The sequence below is a fragment of the Lissotriton vulgaris genome, chromosome 1_2 (genome assembly GCF_964263255.1).
Source record: "Lissotriton vulgaris chromosome 1_2, aLisVul1.2, whole genome shotgun sequence".
Classification (NCBI taxonomy): domain Eukaryota; kingdom Metazoa; phylum Chordata; class Amphibia; order Caudata; family Salamandridae; genus Lissotriton; species Lissotriton vulgaris.
In genome coordinates this window covers 128,057,111-128,072,469 of record NC_141686.1, presented here as the reverse complement: position 1 = coordinate 128,072,469, position 15,359 = coordinate 128,057,111, and the positions used below count along the sequence as shown (strand labels likewise).

Here is a 15,359-nt window from a genome sequence, read left to right as displayed (position 1 = left end):
GGCAGACATGATGCAGCATGGAACAGTAAAACCCTTGGCTGTTCCCGTTTCACGGCAGGTCCAGAGGAGCTGATCTCATCACGGAGCCCTAAAACCCGAAGACGCCATTACTGACTGAAAAGGTAGACTCCTTGCTAGATTTTAATCAATCGCTAGATTGATTATACTTCAGCTTTGCCTAAATTCAAGGCCTCTCTCAGACCACAGCCTCGGCGCCATCTTTTTTTTCTTCAATGCTGCGTTGAAGCGCTGGGGAGGAGGCCCACGCCAGTTCCTGGTATTCTAGGAAGAGTGCTCGCCGTGCTGTCACTCCTCCCAGCTGGTAGAGCAGATTGCAGCAACCCTGACTGCTGGCCGTGGACACTTCATCCTTCAGGAATGCAGCAATAGGGCCAAGGAAACAACCACGCATGCGCGGACGGGGTGAGGGAGGGTGAGACAATTCTCCTAACAATAGACAGTTAACGAGAAACTAAAATACGAAGAGTTCTCTTGGAAATGTGGAACACCCTCGCCAAGCACCCCTGAGGGTCCTCCGCATCGCTCCCAGGATATGGAACGCTCTCCCGAGAGTCCTCAGATGCAACCCCTCCTTCTCTTGTTTCAAAAGAGACCTCAAACTCCATCTCCTAAATAAATACTTTCCTGAACAATGCCAACTAACCTAGACTTCAACATCCCGAGTTGACTCCCGTTCAAGGATTGTTGGCGAACAGACTATGCTAATCACTTTGTTTTTCTTTTTTATCTCTCCCCCTCCGTTGCACAGTTATTTATTGTTCATACTGTTTTCTTAATCAGTTGTTTTCTTACTTACTGTCAGCCTTCTAGGTAATATAAGGCCCTTCGGCTTTGCACAATTTGTACGTGAAGCGCTCTGATACCTACAGGTCTAGCTAGCGCTATACAACACTTAAAAAAAAATAATAATAAAATAAAAATCCCCACAGGGCACCTCGTGGGAGGTGAGGGTTGGCAACCCCTTTCAGTGCGAAGTAGACTTACTCCGTTTGGTTTGTGTAATTATCTACCTTGTATTTTCAACCTGTGTAATTACGTTTAGCTGTATTATCTTAAATCACCGGTAACTTCCATGAAACCAAAGGTTTCTCCTATAAAGAGCTATAGCACCTTTGGGTGATAACCACGCATACAGCACTGCATGGGATGAGTGGGGGTACAATGACCTCACAGCTTGCTGGGTAAGGGGCGCCTCGTCTGGGTAGGGTGGCACAGTGCCCGCCCCCGGTTACACTTGGGAGATGTGAGGGTACACAACGCCCTCACTGCTAAGAGCGGAGGTACATGGCCTTCTCCCCTGATCACCACAGGCAGCCTCTGCGGGTACACAGGCCCCTGGCCGAGGTTCTCAGGGTGTGGGCCACTCCCCTCTGTCACGGACTACCTCCTCCTCTCAGGCCTTCAAAAGGGACCTTAAAGTTCTTCTCCTCCAAAGACACCTCCAAGTCTAACTCACACCCATGCCTTCGTTTGAAGGAAGACCTCCCATTACTGGAAAGTCTTTTGGCCAGGTTTATGGTACTTCCTCCCCAGTGTGTTCTGGTAGTTTAAATGTCTAGTATTATCCCAATACCTGTGTATGGTACCCTTTTGGAACTTGCACACGTCACTTTTGTTTTGTAACACACTGTTTTCTACCTCACACATTTTGTTTGTTCTAGTTACTTGCACACGTGCCTCCATTGCCTACGTAACGTTTGTTCTTGTGATGGAGTGTCTGCCTTTTATTGCAATTTTATACTTCTATTTGTATTTTGTACATTTTTGTAACCTGCACCAATTTCACTTTTTTTCTCCGGTAATGCACCGATTGCTACCTCATGTATTTTGGTTGCTTACTAGTGTCACTTTTGATCCATGTAACCTATTGTCTGCATTTGTATTTTGTTCCTGTATGTCATTTTTGGTCCTTTTGTGAAGCGCTCTGACACCTTCGGGTAAGGTCCGCGCTATATAAAATTGCATAAATAAATAAACTGCCAGTCCAAGGTGCACTGTGTGAAGGTAAGCAAGCGTCCGAAGGGCTGAGTGACTGCAGCGCACTCCGTGGCTCACTTACTGCACTTTGTAGAGAACCACATGGGCTGAGGAGGGGTATGACACCCCTTCAAGGTTGACTGAAGAGCCCCCCAATGAGGAGAGCGAGGGCAGGCAGATTACAGAGCTCTCAATGGGCTGAGTGGAGTTGCGTCTCCCTTCTTTGGCACCGCTAATTCGAAGGACCTCCAGGGGCAGAGTGATGGTATCCGACCTCATTCACTGCTGATGCAATTACCGCACACCCCACCCCACGGTCTGAGAAGTGTCTACGGTCGCCTGCCCGTCGCTGCTGATTACAGAGCACCACAGGGGCAGAGTGGAGGGCGTGGGTCCCTTGCTGCTGATTACAGAGCACCCCATTGGGCGAATGGGAGTCACTGTCGAATACACCGCACCGCCAATAGCGCATCTGGGACAGGTCACACGCTATTTATTTATTTATTTTTATTTATGCAATTTTATATAGCGCGGACTTTACCCGAAGGTGTCAGAGCGCTTCACAATAGGAACAGAAAAGATACAAACTACCCACAAGGCGCTGCGGTGCAGGCCTCGGCTACACAGAAACAGTTAAGCGCGGAGCCTTCAAGGATGCACTGTAACAAAGAGGGGGGGTTGCAGTACAGATTCAGTTTGTGCAGACCCCTAATGGAAGGCATGCTTCTAATCCCCGCTCTCATTTTAAGAGCTCTCCCTGGGAGAGCACCCTGAGAGGCAGAAGTACCACGCAATGAATCAAAGACTTGGCTTGCAGACTCCCCACTGACTTCCTGTAGGCCCAACTTCCGCCAGCTGCAGACTGCTAATGCAAGGAGTCCCCTGGACTTGTTTGCATGTTACATTTGAGGACCCCAATGCGTGTAAACAGGAACAGCTGTGCTCACGGAGCTGGGGGTGGGGGTGGTTGGAGGAAGCATTACTCCAGAGTGGTCTTCCCTCCCTCAGAAAGGCCTGCTTGTTTATCTTCACTGTAAAACTGGGTCGCTGCCAGTTGACAGGCAAGCAACACCCCGCATGGCCCCGGTGGACAGGCCTCTCAGTCAACAGCAGGCTTACATACAGCTGTGTGCGCGGGAGGGAAGAAGAGCGCAGAGCTGCGTGTGGAAGGGGGCAACAAAGGACAGAAAGCAGGGGAAAGAAACGAGGCCGGGGGATTAGTGAGGGGCAGGAGAGGAAGAAGCACGATGAGGAACAAGGGGAAAGCGCTGCCTTTTTTTAGGGTTCTCCTAGGTCACAATTACGGACCACGACAGGCTGTCCAGTGACAAAGACGGCCTACCCATAGCAGGCAGAGCCAGGGTACACCGCTGTACACAGCAAGCTCTGTCACTGGAAATACACACACCCTCGCATGGAACAACCGATAAGAAGTATGGAATTATTTTAAATCTGGTACTGAGTGATTATGGTGTCTGCTTCGTACATACTTGGGAGAGGTCCCAACCTAAATTGTACAAACCGACACCGTACATCTGGAGCTTAAGGCAGCATTTTCAAACTGCCTTTTTTCGTTTGGCTCCCCCCCCCCCCCCCCCCCCCCCCACCGTCGGAAGGATGGTTAGCCGCTGCAGACAGCAGACACATCCCGCAGACTTCAAACCACTGTGGTCTTAACAGAATTAAAGCTTACCAAGCGCCCAAGAATCCCGGTCTGTCATTAGGCCTTCCGACGGCTTAAGTTACACCTCCCTCGACAAGAGGCATCTACTTCAGTGGACAAGCGCACCCTCAAGCGTATCCCTCAGCCACAGGCCTCTCTCTCCCCCTCATGGATCGCCCTCTGTGCCTTACCAAAACACCACCCTCTGTGCCAACCCACCGAGCGCCCATCCCTTCTCTCGGAAAATGTACTCACTAGCTCGTCTTCCCTACCTCGTTCAGAGAACACCCGTCGCTTCTCTGGTTTGGGGCACCCTCGGGGATTACCGCCGGATTCCTTTACCAAAGCATTCCGTGCACTCACTCCCCGAATCCCATCCCTTCCCTTCCCTGTGTACTATCACTCACTCACCGAGTGTCCATTCCTTCCCTCCTTAAGGAACTCTCTAGGCTAGCCCCCTGTGTGATTACCCCCCCCCCCCTCCTTTGATGCGTACTCCCACCCTTACTGCGAGGGACACCCGTCCCACAGCAGACTCTCTATCAGCACGCTCTGCCCCCTCCCAATTGAACCCCCTTCAACTCGCCCACAGAGCACCTCGATCTCTTTCGGAGACAGAGCGCTTCAATCTCGGGCACCCCCTACTCCTCTCAGCCCTCCCCCATCCTCTTTTATCCCAGCCACGCAGTCTGGCTGTTGCCCCCGTGTCCTAATTTGACATTACACAGCAATTCCGTGCTGATAATTTTGGCGAGTAGACCACAAACTACAACAATAACACCACCCTACACACCCTTGAGAAACAGGTTAACCTTTTCCTTTTGTTCCACATAAAAAAATACGACTTACCATCCACTTACCATCCACATTCTACATACACAAGAATTTCACACAAAAATCGAGTCCTTCTCCCTTTCTACCACAACAACACCGATAAAGCACACTGGGTCAGATGTATCAAAGGGATTTACACAGCCTGTGTCAATGGGAAAATGTGTTGGTACATATGGCCCACTGCCTTTAAGACACAAACCACCAACATGGCAAATCACACCACCTGCCCACAAATCAGAGTCCAACCCACGTGAGAACATATATCCCACGCCCCCAAAACAACACCCGCAGGCCTGGTGCATAAACACACCAATATATTTTCCACACGTAATGCAAGCAACATCTCCAATAAAGCCTCAAACCTACATGCATAAAACACTAAAGGAGGTCCTTGGCAAACTTTGCGCACAATGCTGAAATAGGGCCTCACTAAGTGCGTCCCAAAGCATGCAACACATAATCAATGCACATGCACCAAATCAGGTCACGCATCCTTTAGTGTAGGGATACAAGTTTCCGAATGGCAATAAAAAGGTGCACCACTCTCTTGGACTCTTTATGTATGTATGTACGTGGCATACGTGTCATGGAAATCTTGTCAAAATGTAGTGGAGTGCTGTACAAGGCCCAAGGCAAAGATAGTTCATGTGCGACTGGTGGGGTAACTGGTTCTAAAACTGAAAGTGGATTGGTGCTACATCATGATATCGTGTGCTTAAAAGAGGTGTGTCTTCAGCTAAATTGGAGAAGGGTTGGGGCAGTCTTGAGGATCTGTTGATGTTGCTCGAGATCATGGGTGCATAGAGGAGGAAGTCTAGTTGCTTTTTTCCTCCTTCCAGACATTCTTTTCTCCAGTTTGATGGCGTTATGGCTGGGGAAATGCCGAGAGCCACCAGACATGGCAAGATTGTCAGCCAGATAGGAGGAGGTGCCAGTCATGATGGTTTTGTACATGGTACAGCTAGTTTTAAGAATCGCACAGGTTGGCAAGTACAGCCAGTGAAGTTCCCTCCATGTGTGGTTCAAGTTGTCATATTTCTGAAGATGCTTGATTAGATCTTAGGTTGCCTTTAAGGGTGGTCAATGCGAACTCTGTAAGGCTGTGGAGCAAAGCATTTCCACCATCCAGATGCAAAAGAATGCATGCTTGAATAACACTTCTGATGTCTTTCTGGGAGAAACCGTTTTACCTTCTTTAGTGGAGACAGCTGGTACCAGGCTATATCAGTTTTCTTGGTGATATGTTCCTTGAGGGTGAGATCAATGTCGGAGCTAAATCTGAGACATTTGGGATTAGATGAAAGGCGGGGTTTGAACCCATCTAGGTCTATGTTGTTTATCCAGGTTTGGACTAGTTGTTATTGGTGAAATGTTGGAATTCAAGCTTCAGATCAGTGCTAGACATCTAGATCTGAATGAGGTGCAAGCAGTGTTTGAAGCACTGGATGTCAGAAGCAGAGAAGACCATCATATACTGTTGTGTGCTGTTGATATACTGTTAAAATTTTATGTTATCTGTAAGTGGGACCCAAGGCGCTCCATGTTGACTGCCATGTGTTTTTCATGTAGGAACCTTTATCTGCCACAATTTCGGAACAATTTTTCTGCCCGAAACAGGCACAGAGATTTTCACTCTCCACTCTAGACAATACATAGGCTGGTGTCCTGCAGGCTGATGTTGGTCACACTGCTTCTGAAACCGTAAGAGTCAACTTTGAAGCTATTATGGTACTGGAAATATTATTTGAAGTAGCACTGTGACCCCTAACCCATAATCCCAGTTCACGATCTAAACTGATCAAACAATTTAACAGATGACTCTGGCACCCATATATCCTCTTGACAGTGAAAAAAAATGAACGATCAGTAGCTTCCAGGAACAGGGTTTTGAGGATTGGTAGCCATGGGTGATATACATTGTCTCCCTGTGCAATACCCATTCAGCAACATGCACCCCCTCTCAACTGAACTGTGAGAACAGTATGGATGTATGCTGGTCTTTACTGAGCTCTGTCTAGTACCCCGGACACCTGTTTACCACATCCTCAGAACAGAACACAGAGACTTTGGTCTGGATTCTAGGCAACAGAAATCATCATGGAGGACCAGAGTGTGGCCCTCTTTTTTTGGGTGGTGGGTTTATACCAAAAGGGATTTACAAATATTTTTTCAAGTTCTCAGCCACTTAGGATCAAACCCACTAAGTTCACCAACCTTGCACACAAGGCTTGTAAAAAGTTAGAGCAGATGATAGACATACTATACCAAGTATGATTAGGTTGCAGACTGTAATTTCAAGTAGGGAATATCGTTATATCTTAATATTGTAGCCTAAATATCTGGGACAAAAATATTGAAATTTAAGTGCATGTATGGAAGTATAGATTCACTATTCTTAACTCCATATCTATATTGTCAATGTACACAGAAGTGGAGTTAAGTATTGAACATCTATGCATACATACCGGTTAATATTTTTCTTTGATATTATGGGTATGATATTAAGGTATAACAATATACCCTGCTCAATATTGAGGACTCACACCTGTGATTATAGCATGCTATCTGGCACCTCTGTCCAAGGATGAAAACCGCAAATTTAGGAAAACCTCACAGGATATGCAAACATTTCTGTCATGCAGTGTTTCAAATTCTCTACCGCGCCCTAGAGTAAGCCTTGATTGTTAGCCCTCACTAACCCTGGATAATCAACTCTAAAAAGACAAGTAAAAACTCAGGAACGCTCGTAAACCCAGTCTGAGAGATGGACCAAACCACTTGAAGTTCAAGAAACTCCTGAAAAACTGAACTCTTAATACTGATGTTAAAATAAGATCAACATGAACCAGGAGTCATGTTGGTGTATCAGACATGGTCACTCAAGCTGATCGATTGACCACAAACTACCTGTGCCAATAATGAAATGTATCCTCTTATCTCCTAGAACAGTGATCTTACAAAAAAGGCAAAATTCAGTTATACGACCGACAGCTTGGCCCAGAGATGCCAGTGGCAAATCGGAGTGCTCATTGTGAAAGCAAGCCAGTTAGCAGTGACTGCACTAAACTGAAGAAAAAACCTCACATGTATGCACACAAAACCCCAAAAAACTGGGTGCTGCATACTCCATTCACATGAAACTCACCAAGTCCCACACTGCAGTTCTTATGCAAGCAATTAACCAGAACAAGGTGACTCACGACGAACACTTTATATGCATACAGAAATCCAAAACAGGATCCGCCACCTTCTATACACACAACAACAGGCCAATTGACAATGAACCCCAATCGTGAGCCAACTCACCATAGGCACACAAAACCATACAAAGGACTTAACTTATCTTAACCACATGAAATAGGGCCTAAAATACAATGGACACAACACCAAATGTGTGCTACGATCACAAACCCAAAAGATTGGTCACACACCATGTGAAAACAAAACCCTAAAACCAATTCAATGCAACTGACACAGTATGCACAAAAATCACTAAAATGTGTTCCAACCTACACAATAAAACTCCCAAAAATAACCTTATGCTCACAAAATAACAAAAACAGCAAAATGTTGCCCCAGCACCTCACCTGCACAATTACAACTCTGGGTGGCATGGTTATAAGTAAAATTGATGACATATGTGTTAGACCTGACATCTTTGGCATGGCAGTCCCCCAAAAATGTTGCCTCCACTCATCCTATTTCGCTGGATTCGTATTTGTTGACTTAGAACTCTGTGCACTTAGACACTGATAACCAGTGCTAAAGTGCTTTTGCTCTCTGCTTCAAACATGGTAAAATTGGATTATGTCTAATTAAGTAAGTACCTAATAAATGGTACTACATGTACCAGAGCATGTAAATTAAATGGTTCTTGTGGGCCTACAGCACTCATTCTGCCACCAACTTAACTAACCTCTTTAAACAGATCTCAGGCCTGCCACCACAGCCTGTAGTGCAGTTTTAACACCTTGGCTGCTAGGCGTTTTCCCCTCCGGTGCTGACTTTTGATTATTTCCATTCTTTCATGACGAGCTCAGCTCGTCATCAGCACAGCTCAACTGTGCATCATGACGAGCTGAGCTCGTCATGAGCATCGAAATTAAGCTGTTACCTTAAACTGGACAAATAAACCTTTTACTAGGCCTAAACCTTCCTTTTTATTAATTCTCATAAGTCACCCCCTTAAGGTAGGCCCTAAAGGCTCATCGTGCTTGTGTATTTAAGATTTACATGCACTACCAGTGAAAAACTTCTAATGTCATATTTCACTGTTGCAAGGCCTATCTTTCCCATTGGTTAACATTGGGATACTTTATTATACAGAGAAAATATGAGAGGTACCCCTTAACAAAAATCAAGGGAAGTAGCGTTAACCAACCAGAGAAGCAGGCAGTCCTTCGCGATTCTATAGTGAAACAATTGTTTTCATCGCAAGGACATGACGTAAGCGCCCCTGCTTCCCTTTTAAATGGAAAGAGAAGCGCACCACGAGGCTTAACTATTTTAAACAACTACTGCCAACGTTTAGTGCTCTAGTAACAGGACTTTTTACCTGTAACTCGATAAAGAGACGCAATTTTAAAATGGATGTATGAAGCCAGTATTTCGTTGCCTACACCATATTTTATTGTGAAAAATAATGGAAATCTGACAAACATCCAAAAGTGGATTTAAAGGGAGATTATATTGACCCCTGTACTACGACAGATATCAATTGTAGTCTTGACAAAGGTGGATAGAATTGTGAGAAACCACCGAAACGCGTCGACGCACCCTTCAGTATAATTCTCGACTTGGATATCCTTGTTGATACACTGTATTGTTGTGTACATAACATTGGTGTCAGAAATAGAGGTTGAATATACGCTTAGTATTGTACGAGTTTAATGTCTTACTGTTTTCTGTCTTCATGTATCAATTTTGCCGGTCAATATTGAATGTCAGGTTTTTTATTGTTCTTTTATGGTTTTCATTGTTTTAAAAATCTGTGTCAAGTGGTCTTTTAACTGTCCACTTTTTTAATTACTGTATGATCAATAAATTGTGGTCTTTTTTTATGTACGTGAATCCTGTAATTGTTTTCGTCCATAAAGTTTTATTAATTTCATCTCTGTTCAAGGGAATCTCTCCTTTTCACATACTTTATTATACTTCATAAGTGATGACTTTAGATCGGGAAAAGGTAGAAATACACAGTCTACACTCAAATGTATTGTAATTTTAAAATTCTCTTTAATGGTGAAGTTGGATTTTAAGTCACAATTATGAAAATTACACTTTTAGAAAGTTGCCATTTTCTTGTCCCAATCAACTGTGCCTTTTGCCAGTGTCCTGGGTCACATGACTCTGAATGGGTCTGCTGGTGGGGTTTGTATATTCCTTTCAGACAAGGACACAAAGGGGACTTAGGTGTGGACAGGTTGGGCTATCCTGGCAGGATGACTGGAAAGAGCAATACCCTGCACCACTTACACTTCAAAGAGCTTTGCCTCCTGCACGCACAAAGGAAGCTGACACCAATCATGCCTGCCTTTTGTCACCCTAGACAGGTTGGCGCCTTGACAGGAGGATGAATATTCCAGAACCAGATGTGGGAGAATCCCCCCCCCCCCCCCCACACACACAGAAAGAATGACACCAAGTATACATATTGAACCTCCAGTGGAAATTTCGAGAACACTCCTGGACCTTTGGAAGTTAGAACGGAAGGACTGCCTTGCTGCCAGAGGCCTTCTCAGCTGGTTGACAGACTGTCTTGCTGTCTGAGAAGGAAGACTAAACCTGCTTGCCTTGATCCCAGGCTATCCAGAGTGACTTCTAGGGTCAGTTGGCTGATCACCTGTCTGAGTCACAGGGACTTAAAAAGCTTCAGAGGCAACTGCCCAGCTGACCTGCTGCACTGGACCAGCCTGGGATACCCGAGCACTGCTGCTGGCTGCCTGAAGTGAGTCCTGATCCCCAAGAGGTGCCCCCAGGTCCTGGACCATTGGCTGGCCTCACAGTGTAAACCTCCAAGCCTAATTCTGGGTTCCTTCAAAAATGATGCAACTCGCTGCAGCTTGCATTGCAGGCCCCGATCAGAACCAATGCAGCATGATGTAAAATTGACACAGGACCTCGCATTGCAGCCCTCACACCTTTGGGTCAGAACTGATGCAGTGCAACGCAACTCGATGCAGGACTTCGAATTGCAGCAAAACTCTTGATCAGAACCTACGCTAAGCAATGTAATGCACTGCATCACGGACATAAAGTACAACTTTCAGCTGGTCTAACCTGGCCTCTGTATCCACTGCCAACTCCGGTCAATGGGCATGGATAGCCGTGATGGTTATGCACACTACTGACCCTGCTGAAGCTGTACATCTTCCCCTGCAAGCTGTATATCTTCCCCTGCCCCAGCATCAAATGAAATGGCAGCAACCAAATAAAGGTAAACGCAATTGTAGCACTTTGCCTTCACGTGAAAAAATGTCCAATGCTTATGTTCATTCAAAAAAGACATTCTGCACTTGAAGACTATCGGATGGCATCATACAACCAGAGACACAAAGCAACGATCCCTGGTTCTAAAGCATTGATTTGTAGAACAGGGTCAACCAAGGAGAACAATGACTACGAATATCACAATACATTAAGACGTTGAAAGAAAAACTAGAGCAGAAGAATTGCTTCCATGGTGACACGGTGTAATGGGCACTCCTACCCTACACGGAAACTACTTTCTACGGGAACAATAGTAATAATACTAAATCCATATTTGTAAAGCACGAACCTATCCACCCGTGAGGTTTCAAGGCGCTGGGGACCGTTGAGGAGATTGAGTGAGCTATTGAGTGACATGGGGCTGAGCTTCCGCTAGCGCCGGGCTTCCAACCGTGAGAACCCGGGGCTCTGGAGTCAGCCGATCTGGCCGCTCCTCCAACACAATTTTAAATGCCTTTTACCGGACACAAAAGAAGTAGTCCAAAAACTCATATGCCAAAACTGGATGTAGCAGGAACCATTTGTAACTGGTGGAATGGAACGTCCATCAGACGTTCCTCAGTACAGAAGGCTGCACAGCATCGCTGGAAGAGTGGGGTTTTGCAGGACTACATGATGAATACCCAAGTCAGGGCATGTGTTAGTGTCTGTTTCTTATAAGGAGACATCCAGGATAAAGTGAGTGCTCGTATGAAGTGACACCCTGACCGATGCATACTGCAGAGCATCCATGGCGAATGAGTCACAGCCCGGGAGATAAGAGCGAAAACAGCAAGCTCAGCAGAAGCGAAGACTAGCATGGAGCAGGACCCCAGGGCCCTCCTGGCTGCATCCTTCCCGAGGAAATCAGGGTTTCACACAGATGTTAGGGCATGATGCGACATGCTTTTTGTTTGGATTCGTAATAACGCTGCATGCTCAAGGGACCCGTCACCCGACCGACCCCCTGCCCTCTACCCCCCCCCCCCCCACCCCCCCTGCACCCTCCCTCCCCTAGACGGACAGCAAAAAACAGGAAAATAATATAGGATAGCCGTGTTCCTTTATATTTTAGCGTAATGCCCGGTACGCACGGTTCTCATATGAATATTACATTTATCTTGATATGCTGAAATAATCTGCAGAAAGCTACAAGTGTATTTAGTAACGTATCAGTTGTCCGTTTCAAAGTAGTGCAGGGACCTGTGCACTGAAAGTGGGGGCTTGCACAGCGACTGCCCGCGCACTCAAAAGGCAGGGCCCGTGCGAGGAGAAAAGCCAGGAGCCCAAGCCAGGGCCACTGCAATCGGCCCACTGACTATGCTCATAATAAACAAAGCTGAGAGCCACGCACATAAATACAGTAACCATAGCAAGGATGCACTTCCTGTCCACCATCCTCTTTATTGTACTAAACCAGGATCAAAGGAAATGCGTGCCACAGCACAAGCAATGACTGCGGCCCAACAACCACCACACAAAGGGATGCTAAAGCACGGGCTAAGAGCCTTTAAACACCTTTACTAGTCACCCCCATAGGGTACAGAAGAGAACCCACAACGCCTCAGGGGTCCACGACTGAGATCCCACAGTCGCTGCATAGAAGGACTCAGCGATAGTAGTAGAACCTGGGCCTGCAGAAGACAAATGGCCTTGAGCCACAGTGAGATCAACATGGACTGTGACTGTGGTCTAACGTCCACGCTGATAGTAGCAGCAGGACTCCTTTCACACTCCACTGTCACGTGCTTATAAGGTATGTGTCCATTCGAGTCTTACAATGGGGATAGGTCTGGAGTTGTTCTGAAGTTTCTGTATGTGATGTCACAAGTGTTTAATCAATCTGAGGATATCATTTGGTGACTGAAGTCAATGGTTGGGCATTATAGCACCAATACTTCAAGTTCAGTTATCTTTTCGCTGTACATTAAAGATAAGAGTAGTGGAATAACCAACCTTACATTAAAACTATCTCCAGTACCTCTTCGGCTGCTACACCACTGTGTAACACTGTATAGCAAAAACGCCAATGATGACTCAATGTAACAACACACAACAATGTCACTTGCTCGGGAGATGCTACATTCCGCAAAAATAGCCTTCCACTATCACTATCCCTACCGCCAAAATCAATGATTCCCAAAAAAACACTCTAGGAAATCCTGTAACAAACAATGGTGGCAGAGGATATTTGATGACCAGGCCAAACATACCTTCTAGTAGCATCCCCATCTGAAACACTCAACACCTCGAATGCAGATATGCCTAAAGACCTAGTACCGAGAATGCCAGCTGATCCAAACCAGAAATGGCAAATCACTTACATCCAAAGAATTCTTGACTCAAACCTAAGATAGCTCAGCTACCTACATTCAGATGTGCCTGATGACCCATGACCATGGGCGCCCAATGACCCAAACATCAAGTGGCAGGAGCACCAACAACTTACAACATGGAAACACACAATGCACTCATAATGGACACATGGCAACAGCAAATAATGCTGGTCCAGAAAAACTCAATGATCTCAGACAAAGGGATTCAGGCCCTACATCAGGCAAGCAGTCCCTAGCTGAGAGAGCAAATATCTAGGAGAAACCGTGTGATCCAAGGACCCTCTGTGACCCTGACTCCAGACACTGCATCCCACACCTCCCAATATAAATCCTAAGAGCTGCTTCCAAAACAACATACAGCATGGGTGACCTGATCCAGGTACAAGCCAAATAGATTCTACTCGAAAACTAGAGCACGTCTGCGTCAATCCACATTTAGAGAACATAAGGCTCACGTTCCGAGCACTACAGATTAATTACAGACAGGGTCCCAGCAACATATGGCGGTTCAAGCAAGAACCCAGACGTTGGGGGGTGGTGCCAAAAATCAAATCCACACTGGGAAGTGAAAGAGGGTTAGTGTGCCTGCTTAGACGTTTGGATGAAAGTTGACTGGTCAAAATCAGCATGACAATCAAAGTCTCTCCTTCTGAGATCAGCAGAACGAGTGCTTTCACTACAAGTAATAGTAAACAATCGGTATAGTGTCTGGTTTTCAACATATGGCTTTCTCACGGTATTACTGCAAAATAAACGAACACGTTGGCATTGTGGTTATTAAATAAAAACTCACAGTGTGGTAAAGCAGGGAGTCGGGTTCCGAAGCCAGCTCACTCAGCTTTCTGTCCCAATGCATCATCGGGTCACCGCTCTCCAGGACCTCCATCAATAGGGTGTCCCTGTTCTCCCTGATTTCACTATGAGAAACCTCGTTCTGTCTTGAAAGGGGGATTCTGAATTTCTCTCTCTACCTTACTGGCTCCAGCAGAGAGGGTAGAGTGTCTGGGGCTGCTCTCCAGGAACGGGGACTGCGTATGGCACTGTATGTCAAGTCTCCTGTAATGACTCCAGACCCTAGGTTTGTAGCTTCTTCCACAAGACAATACTGTGACGTTCGCCGGAGTCAGTAGCAGACGTTCGGCACAGCCTTCGTAACAATAAAGTACAGGACTTGAACTGATCTCATCGGCATCCAACATCCAAGTGAATTCTCACCGGCTGTGGTAAAAGCCCCCACCTCACCTGGCCACGCCCCTAATTCTGATCATAGCCAATGAATGCAGAGGCGGACGCTTCTCTGGGTCATCATAAACGTCGCTCGAGAAAATATACAGCTTGCCCTGAGGAATGTAGGCGGGACTACGGGTGAATGGCGCACGCGCTCTGCCAATGAGAGCGAAAGGTCACCAAAATAAACGGACAGGACTGTATTTAATTTGAGCGACGTGCACGAAAGCCAATGGCTTTCAGAGAAGGCCCGGCGCCCAATAGAATAGCGACAAGAAGTCCAGAAAGAGGAAGAAAACATTCCAAAGGCCCGCCTAGCGTTTTTGACAGACCAAATCAAAACATTGCCTGGCATGCTGGGAGAAAAAGTCTTTCAGTGTCTTTTTGGCTTATGCAAATCTGATTTCTAGCCTCGAAGGCACAGGAAATCCTGATATCGTTTGGTGGCTATGCTAATGCAAACATTTTCAGGGCACCACCTTAACGTAACTGATTTTATTTTAAAAAGTTTAGTCAGTGCTTTTAATGGGAAAAAATAAGTGCAGGTACTCGTTATAATGAGCTAGAGGTGTGGCAAGAGGGCGGGGCTATGTGCGTGGCTAAGGGCAACACATAATGATTTTTAATGACTTCTATACCAGTTGCAGCATATATCAAAACACAACAGAAATGCATTTATGTAAACAAAATAGGTTGAATCATTACACAAAATGAAAGCCAAGCAGGATATGTCAAGATTTCCTTGTTTTGTAATATTGAAAATTCTTAATGTCAAACCGTTATTTGTTGTTGTTTGGCACAATGCTATATATTCTCAAGCGTGCACACACACA

At 45.9% G+C, this 15,359-nt stretch overlaps 1 protein-coding gene across 1 annotated transcript in view; it reads right to left on the bottom strand.

Annotated features, from left to right (window-relative positions):
• Positions 1 to 14,504, bottom strand: part of CREB3L2 (cAMP responsive element binding protein 3 like 2) — a 193,675-nt gene extending 179,171 nt beyond the window's left edge. Inside the window, exon 1 of the mRNA XM_086952474.1 lies at positions 14,093 to 14,504. Coding sequence (XP_086808600.1) covers positions 14,093 to 14,185 — 93 coding nt within the window. The 5' untranslated portion in view covers positions 14,186 to 14,504. The remainder of the gene's footprint in view (positions 1 to 14,092) is intronic.
• Between the last annotated feature and the right edge of the window lie 855 nt (positions 14,505 to 15,359).